The sequence below is a fragment of the Mus caroli genome, unplaced genomic scaffold, assembly GCF_978045245.1.
Source record: "Mus caroli unplaced genomic scaffold, Mus_caroli_1 scaffold_6, whole genome shotgun sequence".
Taxonomy (NCBI): domain Eukaryota; kingdom Metazoa; phylum Chordata; class Mammalia; order Rodentia; family Muridae; genus Mus; species Mus caroli.
The window spans coordinates 59,453,040-59,469,686 of NW_028227261.1; the positions used below are offsets into that span (position 1 = coordinate 59,453,040).

General features: G+C 40.7%; 1 protein-coding gene and 1 pseudogene across 4 annotated transcripts in view; both read left to right on the top strand.

Annotated features, from left to right (window-relative positions):
* The first annotated feature begins 42 nt into the window (after positions 1-42).
* LOC110292766 (cytochrome P450 2J3-like) overlaps positions 43-16,647 on the top strand; it is a 41,796-nt gene continuing 25,191 nt past the window's right edge. For 3 of the 4 annotated variants that reach the window (XM_021160318.2, XM_021160320.2, XM_021160321.2), the window contains exons 1-4: positions 43-252; positions 6,781-6,943; positions 15,605-15,754; positions 16,137-16,297. In XM_021160318.2, the coding sequence (XP_021015977.1) occupies positions 43-252; positions 6,781-6,943; positions 15,605-15,754; positions 16,137-16,297 (684 nt within the window). Of the gene's footprint in view, positions 301-1,258; positions 1,292-6,775; positions 6,944-15,604; positions 15,755-16,136; positions 16,298-16,647 lie in introns of all 4 variants that reach the window. The other variant, XM_085838427.1, reaches the window with a different exon arrangement.
* Positions 3,370-6,087, top strand: LOC110292346 (10 kDa heat shock protein, mitochondrial pseudogene; annotated as a pseudogene).

Below are 16,647 nucleotides of genomic sequence, written 5' to 3' on the forward strand. Positions count from 1 at the left end.
TAATTCCCCTGGAAAGTCTGCTCAAGTGCTCAAGTGCCAGCCATGCTTGAAGCCGCAGGTTCCCTGGCAGCTGCCTTCTGGGCAGCTCTCCATCTCCGGACTCTGCTGCTAGCTGCTGTCACCTTCCTTTTTCTGGCTGACTACCTCAAAAGCCGGCACCCCAAGAACTACCCACCAAGGCCACCGCGCTTGCCCTTTGTGGGCAACTTGTTCCAGATGGACTTGACACAGTTTCATCTGGCAGTTCAGCAGGTAGGAAGGGCAGAGAGTGCTGGATTTGCCCTGATCTAATCCTGAGCAGCTGGAACTTCCAAAAACAGAGGCCATAGTGGGCAGGGCCCTGTGGTTCCTGTTTGTAATCACTAACCCCAGGCCAAAGAGTTAGTTTCTAAACATTCCCTTTTAAGAAATAGACTGAGGGCTAATATCCACTATCACTGAGTACATATTGTGTGAGTTCCTTTGTGATTGGGTTACCTCACTCAGGATGATGCCCTTCAGGTCCATCCATTTGCCTAGGAATTTCATAAATTCATTCTTTTTAATAGCTGAGTAGTACTCCATTGTGTAAATGTACCACATTTTCTGTATCCATTCCTCTGTTGAGGGGCATCTGGGTTCTTTCCAGCTTCTGGCTAGTACAAATAAGGCTGCGATGAACATAGTAGAGCATGTGTCCTTCTTACCGGTTGGAACATCTTCTGGATATATGCCCAGGAGAGGTATTGCGGGATCCTCCTGTAGTACTATGTCCAATTTTCTGAGGAACCGCCAGACTGATTTCCAGAGTGGTTGTACAAGCTTGCAAACCTACCAACAATGGAGGAGTGTTCCTCTTTCTCCACATCCTCGCCAGCATCTGCTGTCACCTGAATTTTTGATCTTAGCTATTCTGACTGGTGTGAGGTGGAATCTCAGGGTTGCTTTGATTTGCATTACCCTGATGATTAAAGATGCTGAACATTTTTTCAGGTGCTTCTCAGCCATTCAGTATTCCTCAGGTGAGAATTCTTTGTTTAGCTCTGAGCCCCATTTTTAATGGGGTTATTTGATTTTTCTGGAGTCCACCTTCTTGAGTTCTTTATATATGTACTCACTGATAAGTGGATATTAGCCCAGAAACTTAGGATACTCAAGATATAAGATACAATTTGCTAAACGCATGAAACTCAAGAAGAACGAAGACCAAAGTGTGGACACTTTGCCCCTTCTAAGAATTGGGAACAAAACACCCATGGAAGGAGTTACAGAGTCAAAGTTTGGAGCTGTGATGGGCCATTTAGAGACTGCCATATCCAGGAATCCATCCCATAATCAGCTTCCAAACGCTGACACCATTGCATACACTAGCAAGATTTTGCTGAAAGGACCCAGATAGATCTGTTTCTTGTGAGACTTTGCCGGGGCCTAGCAAACACAGAAGTGGATGCTCACAGTCAGCTATTGGATGGATCACAGGGCCCCCAATGGAGGAGCTAGAGAAAGTACCCAAGGAGCTAAAGGGGTCTGCAATCCTACAGGTGGAACAACAATATGAACTAACCAGTACCCCCCTGGAGCTCGTGTCTCTAGCTGCATATGAATCAGAAAATGGCCTAGTCGGCTGTCAGTGGAAAGAGAGGCCCCATTGGTCGTGCAAACTTTATATGCCTCAGTACAGGGGAACGCCAGGGCCAAGAAGTGGGAGTGGGTGGGTGGGGGAGTGGATGAGGGAGTGTGTGGGGGACTTTTGGGATAGGATTGGAAATGTAAATTAAATAAATACCCAATTAAAAAAAAAGAAAGAAATAGACTAAGGGAACAGCCACCCAATAACTGGACCAACAACATAAGACCCACTCCAAGGGCAAACACCAATCTCTGACATTATGATACTCTATTATGCTTACAGACAGGAGCCTAGCTTAACTGTCCTCTGAGAGGCCTTGCCCAGCAGCCGACTGAAAGGAAGCACACACCAAACATTAGGTGGAGTTCAGGGGTCTCTTGGAAGAGTTAGGGGAAGGACTGAGGGCCCCTTAGGGCATGGGAACTCCACAGAAAACCAACAACTTCAACTAACATGGTCCCTTGGGAGCTCACAGGGACTGAACCACCAACCTAAAAGCATATAAGGACTGTACTTAGCCTCCCTTACAAACACACACACACACGCACACACACACACACACAGCAGATGTGCAGCTCGGTCTTCATGTGGGGCCCTCAACAATTGGAACAGGGTCTGTCCCTAAAGCTGTTGCCTGTCTGTGGATCCCATTCCCCTCACTGGGCTGCCTTGTGGCTCCCTCCTCCACTGGAGAGAAGTCTGGCCCTCCAGAGACTTTGTCTCAAGATCCTGGGATACTCAGTGGGGGCCTCCACCTTCTCAGAGGAGAAGGGTTGAGGAGCATGGGAAAGAAACTGTGTAAGTGATGCACTGGTAGGCGGAGGAGGCAGTGTTTGGGGTGGAAAGTGAATAAATTAATTAATGAGGGAAAAATGAAATGCAGTTCAATTTCCAAATAATTAGAAAGTTTCTTATTCTTCTATGTTGTGTTTGCATCATGGTCAGAGAAAACACTGTATAATATGCCAAGCTCTGTTTGATGACATAATAATAAATCATGATAAAGACAGATATGCCCTGCCACTTTAAGAAGTGTATGTAAAGCCAATGACCCAGCTTAGTTGATTAGAGTGCCTCTCCAGTTTAAAAAGGAAAAAAAAAAAAAAAAAAGTATGTGCAGATGGTCTACTCCTCTTGACTGGGGTTTTTTATAGATGTCAGTGCTCTCTTACTGAGACTTATTTTTTTCTACATCCTTGCTGACTGCTTATTCATTCATTTAGAGGAGGCTGAAGCAGGAGACTGCTTAGCTTTGCCCCACCTCAGAACGCCTTTTCCCTCTTTACCCATACTGTCTTTGCCCAAATTTTGGGCACGAGGTTGACAATCTGCTATTATCTCACTTCTTGCTGGCAAAAGGAGGGTGGGGACCAGAATTCTCTCCCAGGCTTCTTAAGAGATCCTCTTCATAACAGGTCAGCTGTGGACTTCACAAATAGGCTCAGAGACTCAGTCTAGGAGAGACACACAAGTAGAGCAAGTGACAAGTTGGCATGCACAAGCTCCGTCTCTGCAGGATTCAAATGGGTCCCATCTTTATGGTGTTTGACTACAGGATATAGAAGTAGAACAATAAAGAGATCTCTGGCCTCCTGATCTTAACTTCCCTTGGCTTTTGGCAAAAGAGAGTAACATTTAATGGAAGTTCTGCTTATAGCAAATGCTCATAAATTGCAAGAATAAAATGACATGGTTTTATTCAATCTTTCTGTGTTAAAATACTGGATTTTTTATGTCTTGCTATAAAGTCATGTGTAACCATGGAGGTTGAGTGTCTGGTATCACAGGAATAGCTCATAGTGAAACTGAAGCTGGGAAGATCCTCAGTCCAGCAATGTTTTTCATCCTTTTAGTTTGTATTTTCTATGGGCTTGCAAATTGATATCTGAGTGCAAACAAATAAAATTAAATGATATAATTTAGGTGTAGTTAAATTTTAGTTCAGGTTATTAGGAAACAATCCCACAAGCTATTCTATGTGGGAATAGAATAGCTATTGTGTTTTGTGATCCCCTCCATTTAGACTCCATGATAGGCACACATGGAGTCCCTTTAGCAATCATCTGCCAGCTTTCCATTTCCCACTGTGTAAACTGGCTGAGGGAAGGAGTAACCTGAGTTTCCTGAGTTGTTCAGGGAAATAATGACAAAACAAGAGTTTGAACCCAGCCGGGCGGTGGTGGCGTACGCCTTTAATCCCAGCACTTGGGAGGCAGAGGCAGGCAGATTTCTGAGTTCGAGGCCAGCCTGGTCTACAGAGTGAGTTCCAGGACAGCCAGGGCTACACAGAGAAACCCTATCTCAAAAAAATAAAAAAAAAAGAGTTTGAACTCTACATGAATTGACACAACACTTATTGTCTACCTATATTCTAAGTAGAAGGAAATAGCATTTGATAACATACTCGAAATATGTATTCACAGACACATTCACTCTATAGACACTAAACAAATGCTTAGCATAACAGGCAAACACAGGACAGTCTATGGTGAAATGAGTCATATGGATACTGGTACTAAATTCTACTATCATATGAAATCTAGATGAATAGGCAGCCCTGGACCTAGAATGATCAAAGTATCATTTGTGCTATACTTAAAAAAAAAAAGGTTTAATGGATGTTGACTGGAGCAAAGGGATAAGCAACTTTCAAACAATTAAAATGACACCAATTAAAAGAGGATGGGAAATGGAAGAAGCTGGACTCCGTGTGCACTTCCTCCAGCTCATAGTTTTTTAGTGTTCTCTAGAGTAGTTCATAGAATTATTGCAAAACATTATTTTTTTCTTTAACTCTTTTTTTTTAATTTGGTATTTATTTCATTTACATTTCCAATGCTATCCCAAAGTCCCCCACATGCTCCCCCACTCACTCCCACTTCTTGTCCCTGGCGTTCCCCTGTACTTAGGCATATAAAGTTTGCACGGCCAATGGGCCTCTCTTTCCACTGATGGCTGACTAGGTCATCTTCTGATACATATGCAGCTAGAGACACAAGCTCCAGGGGGTTGGGGGGGGTACTGGTTAGTTCATAATGTTGTTCCGCCTATAGGATTGCAGATCCCTTTAGCTCCTTGGATACTTTCTCTAGCTCCTAAGTAAGAGAAATTTTAACAGACTGAGGTAGGCATGTGTGATGGTTTGTATATCCTTGGACCAGAGAGTGGCACCGTCTGGAGGTGTGGCCTTGTTGGAATAGGTGTGACCTGGTTGGAATGGGTGTGTCATTGTGGGTGTAGGCATAAGATCCTCACCCTAGTTGCCTGGAAGTCAGTCTTCCACTAGCAGCCTTTGGATGAAGACGTAGAACTCTCAGCTCTACCTGTGCCATGCCTGCCTGGATGCTGCCATGCTCCCACCTTGAAGATAATGGACTAAACCTCTGAATCTGTAAGCCAGCCCCAATTAAATGTTGTTTTATTAAGACTTGCCTTGGTTATGGGGTCTGTTCACAGCAGTAAAACCCTAAGACAGCATGTGACACACAAGTTAGATAGTAGCATGCACTTCTAGGTAGCTATAATAATGAGACCCTAATGTACACTGGTACTAAGCATACCTTATAGGGTCCTTGTATGTATAAAATTGCTTAATGAATTCCAAGTCACTCTCAGGATGTCTTACATGAGTTGATGGTTATGTCATTATCTTTATTTTCCTTTTATTCATCTTTAAGAGCAGAGCAGAGCAGATTCCAGACTCCCAAGAATACAGTTACATGATCACACATCCATCAGGATTTTTGTAACTGAATACTGAATGAGACTGTCAGCCCTGTCTCTGACTCTGCCCCTCCATTTTTTTTTTGTTGCTTCCATTACCAGAGCTTTCCTCTAAACCAGTCAAACGTTTAAATAGCCACAGTTATTTTGCTATTCCTTCTGTTATCATAGTTATTTATGCAAAAAAAAATCAGTAGATACTTTTGATTACTGTGAACTCCATACTTGTAGGCCAGAGAGGTAGCTCAGTGGATAAGGGCACCGGTTGCTAAACTTGGTCATCTGACTTTACTTTCCACACCCACATGGTGAGAGGAGAAAACAGACCCCTAAAAGTTGTTCTCTTACTTTCACACACACACACACACACTAGATAGGGTCCTGAGCTGGCCCACAGGACTCTCCTTACAGCACAGGCTCAAGTGCAGTCTGGGGCAGCAGGGAGAACAAGTCATAGCAGAACAAGCTTTTAGAAACTTCCTCTTGCCATTTACAGAGTATTGTTTGAAAGGAGTGCCATGGAAACTGTAACCAAAGGTGGCATTATGCTTCCAGAAAAGTCTCAAGGGAAAGTATTGCAAGAAATGGACATGGCTGTGGGATCAGTCCTAAAAGGAAAGGGTGGAGAGATTCAACTGGTCTGTGTGGGAGTTGGAGACAAAGTCCCAGAGTATGGAGCACCAAAGTAGTTGTAGAAGACAAGGATTATTTCTTATTTAGAGATGGTGACATTCTTGGAAAGTATGTGGACTGAAATCACTGTTGAAATTGTGTGACATGAAGCTGCTCATTCTGTGGATGTTCTGAACTATTCCATCATGTAAATAATTTCCATGCCTCCCTTTTATAATACATGGGTAATGCCTAAAAAAGGATGGAAGGATGGATGGATGATGGATGGACAGATGGATGATGGATGGATGGATAGATTGATTGATTGATTGATAGACTGATTGAGAAAGAAAGAAAGAAAGAAAGAAAGAAAGAAAGAAAGAAAGAAAGAAAGAAAGAAAGAAAGAGAAACTTCTTGCTTATTCAGTGCTTCTTACAGCAGACTTGTACAGAAATTCATTGGTCTTTGTCAAGTGGCATTTGCTGTGTTCTCTGCCTTCACTAGATGGAAGAATGTTTCAGTTAGAGAATCTGCTTATTTATTGAAACTTGTGTCTTAAAGCCTTCGTTATCCTGTAAAGGACACACTGTAGATATAACTCCCACTCCTATTGATTCTTGCTAGTGAATTTGTGTAGGACAAATTCCATTCCTGAAGTGAATCTGAGTTAAGTAGCAGAGGAAAAAAAAATCAAAAACATTTCCACAAACCAAGTTTCCATTCACAGGGAAATAAGAACCTAGCGATATAATTCCAATTGGCTACACACATGACTGCCATCCCTGGACACAGAGATATGAGCCTGCTCACCTCTAACTTCTGAAATATTTTTCAGTTTGTGAAGAAGTATGGGAATGTTATCAGTCTTGATTTCGGAATCAAGTCTTCAGTGATTATAAGCAGCCTGCCTTTAATCAAAGAAGCCTTTTCTCACCTGGATGAAAACTTTATAAACCGCCCTATATTTCCTCTACAAAGACATATCTTTAATGGAAATGGTAAGTCTTTCGTGTGTTGTAAGATATGTATTGTAATGTTTATGATACATAAAGGCACATATATGCCTTATTTATCCAACAGGCACATAAACCTTCATGAAAGGTTATCTTTATGGGACCTGGATGCCACCTTTCTTGAATGAAAGCACCCGTCAGATGACTTATACTAAGTCCTAGTAAAGACTGTGCACAACCACCTGTTTTGCAAAAGTACCTCTAGATGCTTTGGTAGGAAGTAACCATGCCACAATGGGTTCTCCTTTCCATTTCACAACTGCAGCCTTCTACCCAAGGAAAAATGGATCCCCCTCTTCTACATCCTATTTAGAGATACTTATACTCTATGATTAAAATTATGGGGACTTCTCAGTTACTAGCCAATGCTATAACTTATTAGTGTGAATACTTCATATTAGCATCAATGAAGTCATAAGTTGAAAACAAAATTTGAAATCTGTTAATCTAACAAACAGCAATTTAGATGCTAATTGCTCTTTGAAATAATCCGTTAATTAATTCTACATCAATTCACTCTGTTGTCTGCTATGAGAAGCACAGTGCTAAACATATGTCTTCTCAAGGTTACTATTGCTAGGATGAAGTACTGTGACCAAAAAACTTTGGAGGAAAGTGCTTATTTGGATTATGATTCTGTACCATTGTTCACCATCAATGGAAGTTAGGACGGGAACTCAAACAGGAGAAAAACTTGGAGGCAGAAGTTAATACAGAGGCTATGGGGAAATACTGTTTACTGGCTTGCTGCTCGTGACTTGTTCAGCCTGATTTGTTATAGAACCCAAGACCACTACCCCAGGGTTGGCATTATCCACATTGCCTGGACCAAACACAAATTAAGACAATGCCCTACAGGCTTACTTGTACCCTGTCTTATGAAGGCATTTTCATAACTGTGGCTCCCTCCTCTCCAATGAATTTAGCTTGTGTCAAGTTGACATAAAACCAGGAAGCATAGTATAAGTGACTAACAGGGAGCAAAATAGATTTTAAAATGTTCTTCTGTATTATCTCTATTGGATGAAAATGAAAATCAAGGCTCCAATCCAATCACGTGGAACCTGAGACTGCATTAACTAGAGAAGCAGGCAATCCGGCCTGAGCTGGGGCACAAGTCCCTTCCGGTCCACTCTAGCACCGGGGGTGCCTTGCCAGAGGAGTCTCCGGACACCCGCAAGGACCCGCACAGGATTCCCCACGGGATCCTAAGACCTCTGGTGAGTGGAACACAACTTCTGCCAGGAGGCAGGTTCAAACACCAGATATCTGGGCACCTTCCCTGCAAGAATAGAGCTTGCCTGCAGAGAAAACTCTGACCACTGAAATTAAGGAGAGAGCCAGCCTCCCAGGTCTGCTGATAGAGGCTAACAAAGTCACCTGAGGAACAAGCTCTAACCAGAGACAACTATAACAGCTAGCTTCAGAGATTACCAGATGGCGAAAAACAAATGTAAGAATCCTACTAACAGAAATCAAAACCACCCACCATCATCAGAACGCAGCACATCCACCCCACCTAGTCCTGGGCACCCCAACACAACCGAAAATCTAGATCCAGATTTAAAAGCATATCTCATGATGATGGTAGAGGATATCAAGAAGGACTTTCATAACTCACTTAAAGAAAAACAGGAAAACACAACCAAACAGGTAGAAGCCCTTAAAGAAAAACAGAAAAACACATCCAAACAGGTGATGGAAATGAACAAAACCATACTAGACCTAAAAAGGGAAGTAGACACAATAAAGAAAACCCAAAGTGAGGCAACACTGGAGATAGAAACCCTAGGAAAGAAATCTGGAACCATAGATGCGAGCATCAGCAACAGATTACAAGAGATGGAAGAGAGAATCTCAGGTGCAGAAGATTCCATAGAGAACATCAGCACAACAAACAAAGAAAATACAAAATGCAAAAGGATCCTGACTCAAAACATCCAGGAAATCCAGGACACAATGAGAAGACCAAACCTACGGATAATAGGAGTTGATGAGAATGAAGATTTTCATCTTAAAGGGCCAGCAAATATCTTGAACAAAATAATAGAAGAAAACTTCCCAATCCTAAAGAAAGAGATGCCCATGATCATACAGGAAGCCTATAGAACTCCAAATAGACTGGACCAGAAAAGAAATTCCTCCCGACACATAATAATCAGAACAACAAATGCACTAAATAAAGATAGAATATAAAAAGCAGTAAGGGAGAAAGGTCAAGTAACATATAAAGGCAGGCCTATCAGAATTACACCAGACTTTACACCAGAGACTATGAAAGCCACAAGAGCCTGGACAGATGTCATACAGACACTAAGAGAACACAAATGCCAGCCCAGGCTACTATACCCGGCCAAACTCTCAATTACCATAGATGGAGAAACCAAAGTATTCCACGACAAAACCAAATTCACACATTATCTTTCCACAAATCCAGCCCTTCAAAGGATAATAACAGAAAAAAAAAAAAAAAAACCAATACAGGGACGGAAACCACGCCCTAGAAAAAGCAAGAAAATAATCCCTCTACAAACCTAAATGAAGACTGCCAAAAGAATAGAATGCCAACTCTAACAAAAAAAAATAAATAAATAAAAGGAAGCAACAATTACTTTTCCTTAATATCTCTTAATATCAATGGACTCAATTCCCCAATAAAAAGACATAGACTAACAGACTGGCTACACAAACAGGACCCAACATTCTGCTGCTTACAGGAAACCCATCTCAGGGAAAAAGACAGACACAACCTCAGAGTGAAAGGCTGGAAAACAATTTTCCAAGCAAATGGTATGAAGAAACAACCTGGAGGAGCCATTCTAATATGGAATAAAATCAACTTCCAATCCAAAGTTATCAAAAAAGACAAGGAGGGACACTTCATACTCATCAAAGGTAAAATCCTCCAAGAGGAACTATCAATTCTGAATATCTATGCCCCAAATGCAAGGGCAGCCACATTCATTAAAGACACTTTAGTAAAGCTCAAAGAACGCATTGCACCTCACACAATAATAGTGGGAGACTTCAACACACCACTTTCATCAATGGACAGATCATGGAAACAGAAACTAAAGAGGGACACAGTGAAACTAACAGAAGTTATGAAACAAATGGACTTAACAGATATCTATAGAACATTTTATCCTAAAACAAAAGCATATACCTTCTTCTCAGCACCTCACAGGACCTTCTCCAAAATTGACCATATAATTGGTCACAAAACAGGCCTCAACAGATACAAAAATATTGAAATTGTCCCATGCATCCTATCAGACTACCATGGACTAAGGCTGATCTTCAATAACAACATAAATAATAGAAAGCCAACCTTCACGTGGAAACTGAACAACACTCTTCTCAATGATACCTTCGTCAAGGATGGAATAAAGAAAGAAATTAAAGACTTTTTACAGTTTAATGAAAATGAAGCCACAACATACTCAAACCTATGGGACACAATGAAAGCATTTCTAAGAGGGAAACTCATAGCTCTGAGTGCCTCCAAAATGAAACTAGAGAGAGCACACACTAGCAGTTTGACAACACATCTAAAACCTCTAGAAAAAAAGGAAGAAAATACACCAAAGAGGAGTAGACGGCAGGAAATAATCAAACTCAGGGGTGAAATCAACCAAGTGGACACAAGAAGAACTATTCAAAGAATTAACCAAACGAGGAGTTGGTTCTTTGAGAAAATCAACAAGATAGATAAACCCTTAGCTAGACTCACTAGAGGGCACAGGGACAACATCCTAATTAACAAACTCAGAAATGAAAAGGGAGACATAACAACAGATCCTGAAGAAATCCAAAACACCATCAGATCCTTCTACAAAAGGCTATACTCAACAAAACTGGAAAACCTGGACGAAATGGACAAATTTTTGACAGATACCAGGTACCAAAGTTAAATCAGGATCAAGTTAACGAGCTAAACAGTCCCATATCCCGTAAAGAAATAGAAGCAGTCATTAATAGTCTCCCAGCCAAAAAAAGCCCAGGACCAGATGGGTTTAGTGCAGAGTTCTACCAGACCTTCAAAGAAGATCTAATTCAGGTTCTGCACAAACTATTCCACAAAATAGAAGCAGAAGGAACTCTACCCATCTCATTCTATGAAGCCACAATTACTCTGATACCTAAACCACAGAAAGATCCAACAAAGATAGAGAACTTCAGACCAATTTCCCTTATGAATATAGATGCAAAAATCCTCAATAAAATTCTTGCTAACCGAATCCAAGAACACATTAAAGCAATCATCCATCCTGACCAAGTAGGTTTTATTCCACAGATGCAGGGATGGTTTAATAGACGGAAATACCTCAACGTAATCCATTACATAAACAAACTCAAAGACAAAAACCACATGATCATCTCGTTAGATGTGGAAAAAGCATTTGACAACATCCAACACCTATTCATGATAAAAGTCTTGGAAAGATCAGGAATTCAAGGCCCATACCTAAATATGATAAAAGCAATCTACAGAAAACCAGTAGCCAACATCAAAGTAAATGGTGAGAAGATTGAAGCAATCCCACTAAAATCAGGAACTAGACAAGGCTATCCACTCTCCCCATACCTATTCAACATTTTACTAGAAGTCCTAGCCAGAGCAATTCGACAACAAAAGGAGATCAAAGGGATACAAATTGGAAAAGATGAAGTCAAAATATCACTTTTTGCAGATGATATGATAGTATATACAAGTGAACCTAAAAATTCTACCAGAGAACTCCTAAATCTGATAAACAGCTTCGGTGAAGTAGCTGGATATAAAATTAACTCAAACAAGTCAATGGCCTTTCTCTACACAAAGAATAAACAGGCTGAGAAAGGAATTAGGGAAACAACACCCTTCTCAATAGTTACAAATAATATAAAATATCTTGGCGTGACTCTAACTAAGGAAGTGAAAAATCTCTATAATAAAAACTTTAAGTCTCTGAAGAAAGAAATTAAAGAAGATCTCAGAAGATGGAAAGATCTCCCATGCTCATGGATTGGCAGGATCAATATTGTAAAAATGGCTATCTTGACAAAAGCAATCTACAGATTCAATGCAATCCCCATCAAAATTCCATCTCAATTCTTCAACAAATTAGAAAGAGCAATCTGCAAATTCATCTGGAATAACAAAAAACCTAGGATAGCAAAAACTCTTCTCAAGGATAAAAGAACCTCTGGTGGAATCACCATGCCGGACCTAAAGCTTTACTACAGAGCAATTGTGATAAAAACTACATGGTACTGGTATATTGACAGACATGGAGACCAATGGAATAGAATTGAAGACCCAGAAATGAACCCACGCACCTATGGTCACTTGATCTTCGACAAGGGAGCTAAAACATCCAGTGGAAGAAAGACAGCATTTTCAACAAATGGTACTGGCAAAACTGGTTGTTACCATGTAGAAGAATGTGAATCGATCCATTCCTATCTCCTTGTACTAAGGTCAAATCTAAGTAGATCAAGGAACTTCACATAAAACCAGAGACACTGAAACTTATAGAGGAGAAAGTGGGGAAAAGCCTTGAAGATATGGGCACAGGGGAAAGATTCCTGAATAGAACAGCAATGGCTTGTGCTGTAAGATCGAGAATTGACAAATGGGACCTCATGAAACTGCAAAGCTTCTGCAAGGCAAAAGACACTGTCAATAAGACAAAAAGACCACCAACAGATTGGGAAAGGATCTTTACTATCCTAAATCAGATAGGGGACTAATATCCAATATATATAAAGAACTCAATAAGGTGGACTCCAGAAAATCAAATAACCCCATTAAAAAATGGGGCTCAGAACTAAACAAAGAATTCTCACCTGAGGAATACCGAATGGCAGAGAAGCACCTGAAAAAATGTTCAACATCCTTAATCATCAGGGAAATGCAAATCAAAGCAACCCTGAGATTCCACCTCACACCAGTCAGAATTGCTAGGATCAAAAATTCAGGTGACAGCAGATGCTAGCGAGGATGTGGAGAATGAGGAACACTCCTCCATTGTTGGTGGGTTTGCAAGCTTGTACAACCACTCTGGAAATCAGTCTGGCGGTTCCTTAGAAAATTAGACATAGTACTACCGGAGGATCCTGCAATACCTCTCCTGGGCATATATCCAGAAGATGTCCCAGCCGGTAAGAAGGACACATGCTCCACTATGTTCATAGCAGCCTTATTTATAATAGCCAGAAGCTGGAAAGAACCCAGATGCCCCTCAACAGCGGAATGGATACAGAAAATGTGGTACATTTACATAATGGAGTACTACTCAGCTATTAAAAAGAATGAATTTATGAAATTCCTAGCCAAATGGATGGACCTGGAGGGCATCATCCTGAGTGAGGTAACACAATCACAAAGGAACTCACACAATATTTACTCACTGATAAGTGGATATTAGCCCAAAACTTAGGATACCCAAGATATAAGTAAGATACAGTTTGCTAAACACATGAAACTCAAGAAGAATGAAGACTGAAGTGTGGACACTATGCCCCTCCTTAGAATTGGGAACAGAACACCCATGGAAGGAGTTACAGAGATAAAGTTTGGAGCTGTGACAAAAGGATGGACCATCTAGAGACTGCCGTATCCAGGGATCCACCCCATAATCAGCTTCTAAACGCTGACACCATTGCATACACTAGCAAGATTTTGCTGAAAGGACGCAGATATATATAGCTGTCTCTTGTGAGACTATGCCGGGGCCTGGCAAACACAGAAGTGGATGCTCACAGTCAGCTAGTGGATTGATCACAGGGCCCCCAATGGAGGAGCTGGAGAAAGTACCCAAGGAGCTGAAGGGATTCGCAACCCTATGGGTGGAACAACATTATGAACTAACCAGTACCCCAGAGCTCTTGACTCTAGCTGCATATGTATCAAAAGATGGCCTAGTCAGCCATCACTGGAAAGAGAGTCCCATTGGACATTCAAACTTTATATGCCCCAGTACAGGGGAACACCAGGGCAGAAAACAAAACAAAACAAAACAAAACAAAACAAAACAAAACAAAACAAAAACAAAACAAAACAAAAAAAAAACTGGGAATGGGTGGGTAGGGAAGTGGGGGGGAGGGTATGGGGGACTTTTGGGATAGCATTGGAAATGTAATTGAGGAAAAGATGTAATAAAAATATTTAAAAAAAGAAAAAGAAAATCAAGTATGTACATTAATAAAATTGTGTAGTTTTATAAGTAAACCAATATTAAAGAAGAGGGCTTTTATTAGAAATGTCTAATGTCTATAGATTCTTGAAAAACTGAGTAAATGATATTCATTTAATGACCTGAAGAAATAATTTGTCAAGGGGACATAATATCCTTAAAAAGGCAAGAAGGACAGAGGTGTTAAAGAACTGAAAGGCATCCAGTGTGACAAACATGGTATTTAAAGGACATAATTAAGTGTACATGACACTTCTGGGCATGGTCAGAAAGAGCACAGACAGTGTTCGCTAAAATACTGATTTTCATCCTAACAGCTGGGAAAGCTTCCAAATGGTTTTGAATAGAGGTGATCTTAGGATATTGTATCAAAGTGGCGGGAAGATATTAGGAAACTTATCATTATAGATATGAAAGGTCATTACATATTCCATATTCCAGTAGCAAAAATTACTGTGGATTAGACTAGAGTGATAGCATTGAAGTCATATAGCCACAAGTCCATACATGCCTGATGAAAGCCAACACGATGTGTTCTACACGCCAGGAAAATAGGGTGCTGAGAATTCCACGAGTTTGGTGGCTAACCTTAACTTGTCAACTTAACTGCATTTGGAAGCAACTACAGTCTAAGCATTTGAGCACAAAAAAAAGAGAGAAATTTCACTTCATTCAATCATTTGAGGTGGGAAGATGCACCCTAAATCTGAATCATTTGAGATTTTGGAACCATTAAAGACTCAGCTTAAATCTGGGGCACACCCTCTGATTGCAGACCACATAAAAAAACATGGAAAAAAGGAAACTCTTGTCTTTTTCCTGCTTGGTCTCACTCTCCCTGGCAAGTTCAACTGTCCTGCTGCTGAAGAACTCCTCCACCAGATTATTCAACTGTGGCATGGACTAGCCTAGCATTTACATCTCTACTTGCCAACCAGGAAGACAGTTATCCAGGGAGGACTTGGAAACTTAAACTTCATTTGATCCCTATTCAAAATAGAAATTTTATTCAAAACAGCTTCAGTTTGGTTCCTTTTTTACAATATATCTACCAAACAAAAATGTGGATACATTAAACACAACGTGTCATGTGTTGGTTCTCGGGAGACTTAAAATTGATTACCTTGATAGCTAACTGTGTTCCCATGAAAATTTTACCTTATTCTTGTATCTCATTTTTCCATCCATTGGAATGGGTCTAGTATGTTTTGGTAATAAGCCTTTAAATTTTCTAAGAGTGCTAAATTAAAGAATATGTTAGAAGTACTTACTAAACTGTGTGATGTTGCAAGCCACCAGGAGATGCTAACCATTATGTTCTTGCTTGCTTGGTGATATTCTCTCTAGACAGCTATTAAGACCCTTATTGTCCCTTCTTCTTTACATTGCACATGTGTCCATACAGTTCATGAGATAATTTTAGAACAGAATCATAATGACATGATGCTGAATCTCTTCTTTCCAGGATTGATCTTCTCCAGTGGCCAGACATGGAAGGAGCAAAGGAGGTTTGCCCTGATGACACTGAGGAATTTTGGCTTGGGAAAGAAGAGCTTGGAGCATCGAATTCAGGAGGAGGCCCACCACCTTGTGGAGGCTATAGGAGAAGAGGAAGGTGGGAATTTCACAGGGCAGCTGCAGCAGGCTGTGGTCCTTTCATTCATTTGACAGATTCCTACTAAGTGTCTAAGTGCTTCTCCTGGGCCCTGTACTGTGCTTGGCACTGAGGATCGAACAGTGAATATCTAGATATGCACCTCCCCCAGGAGTTCTGCATCTAAATGTATAAATGGGCCATTAAACAAATTGCTGCACTTAAAGCCTGGCTGTCGGTCTGACTTTCCAGGCATAAGCAGTGTCCTTGGTACATGTCAGGCCCCATGTAGTGTGCTCTGGCCATACCTTCTTATATGGTTCTTTATGGCTGTTTTTCTGTCATATGGAATTAACAAACCAGTATCTTTGAAAGATGCACGTCTTTCTTTATTCACATCCAGGACAGCCTTTTGATCCTCACTTCAAGATCTACAATGCAGTTTCCAATATCATTTGCTCCATCACCTTTGGGGAACGGTTTGAGTACCATGATAGTCAGTTTCAGGAGCTGCTGCAGTTACTGGATAAAGCCGTGTACTTGGGTACCTCCATGATGGTCCATGTAAGCATTCTGGCTTCTTTTAAAGAGAAAATTGAACCTGGGCTTATTCAAGCACAGATAAGTTCTTTCTTTTTGTTTCCAGGACCTTTCGAAACAATAATACAATGTCTTCAAGTTGAGTTTGATATAAATTTGTCTCATCTCAAATTTATCTGTTGATTTGGAAGTTTTAGATAAGAAAATGTACTGTACAAAATATTTCTAATATTTTAATGAAGTACCAACATTAATATGCTATCCATTAATGTCCAAATTCCACTTTTTCACTCATGCATACTCCAAGTAGTCTTCCTGGCTGCTCTTCTCTTTATATGCTCCTCCTTTTAGCCTTTTGTCATTGTTCATTAATC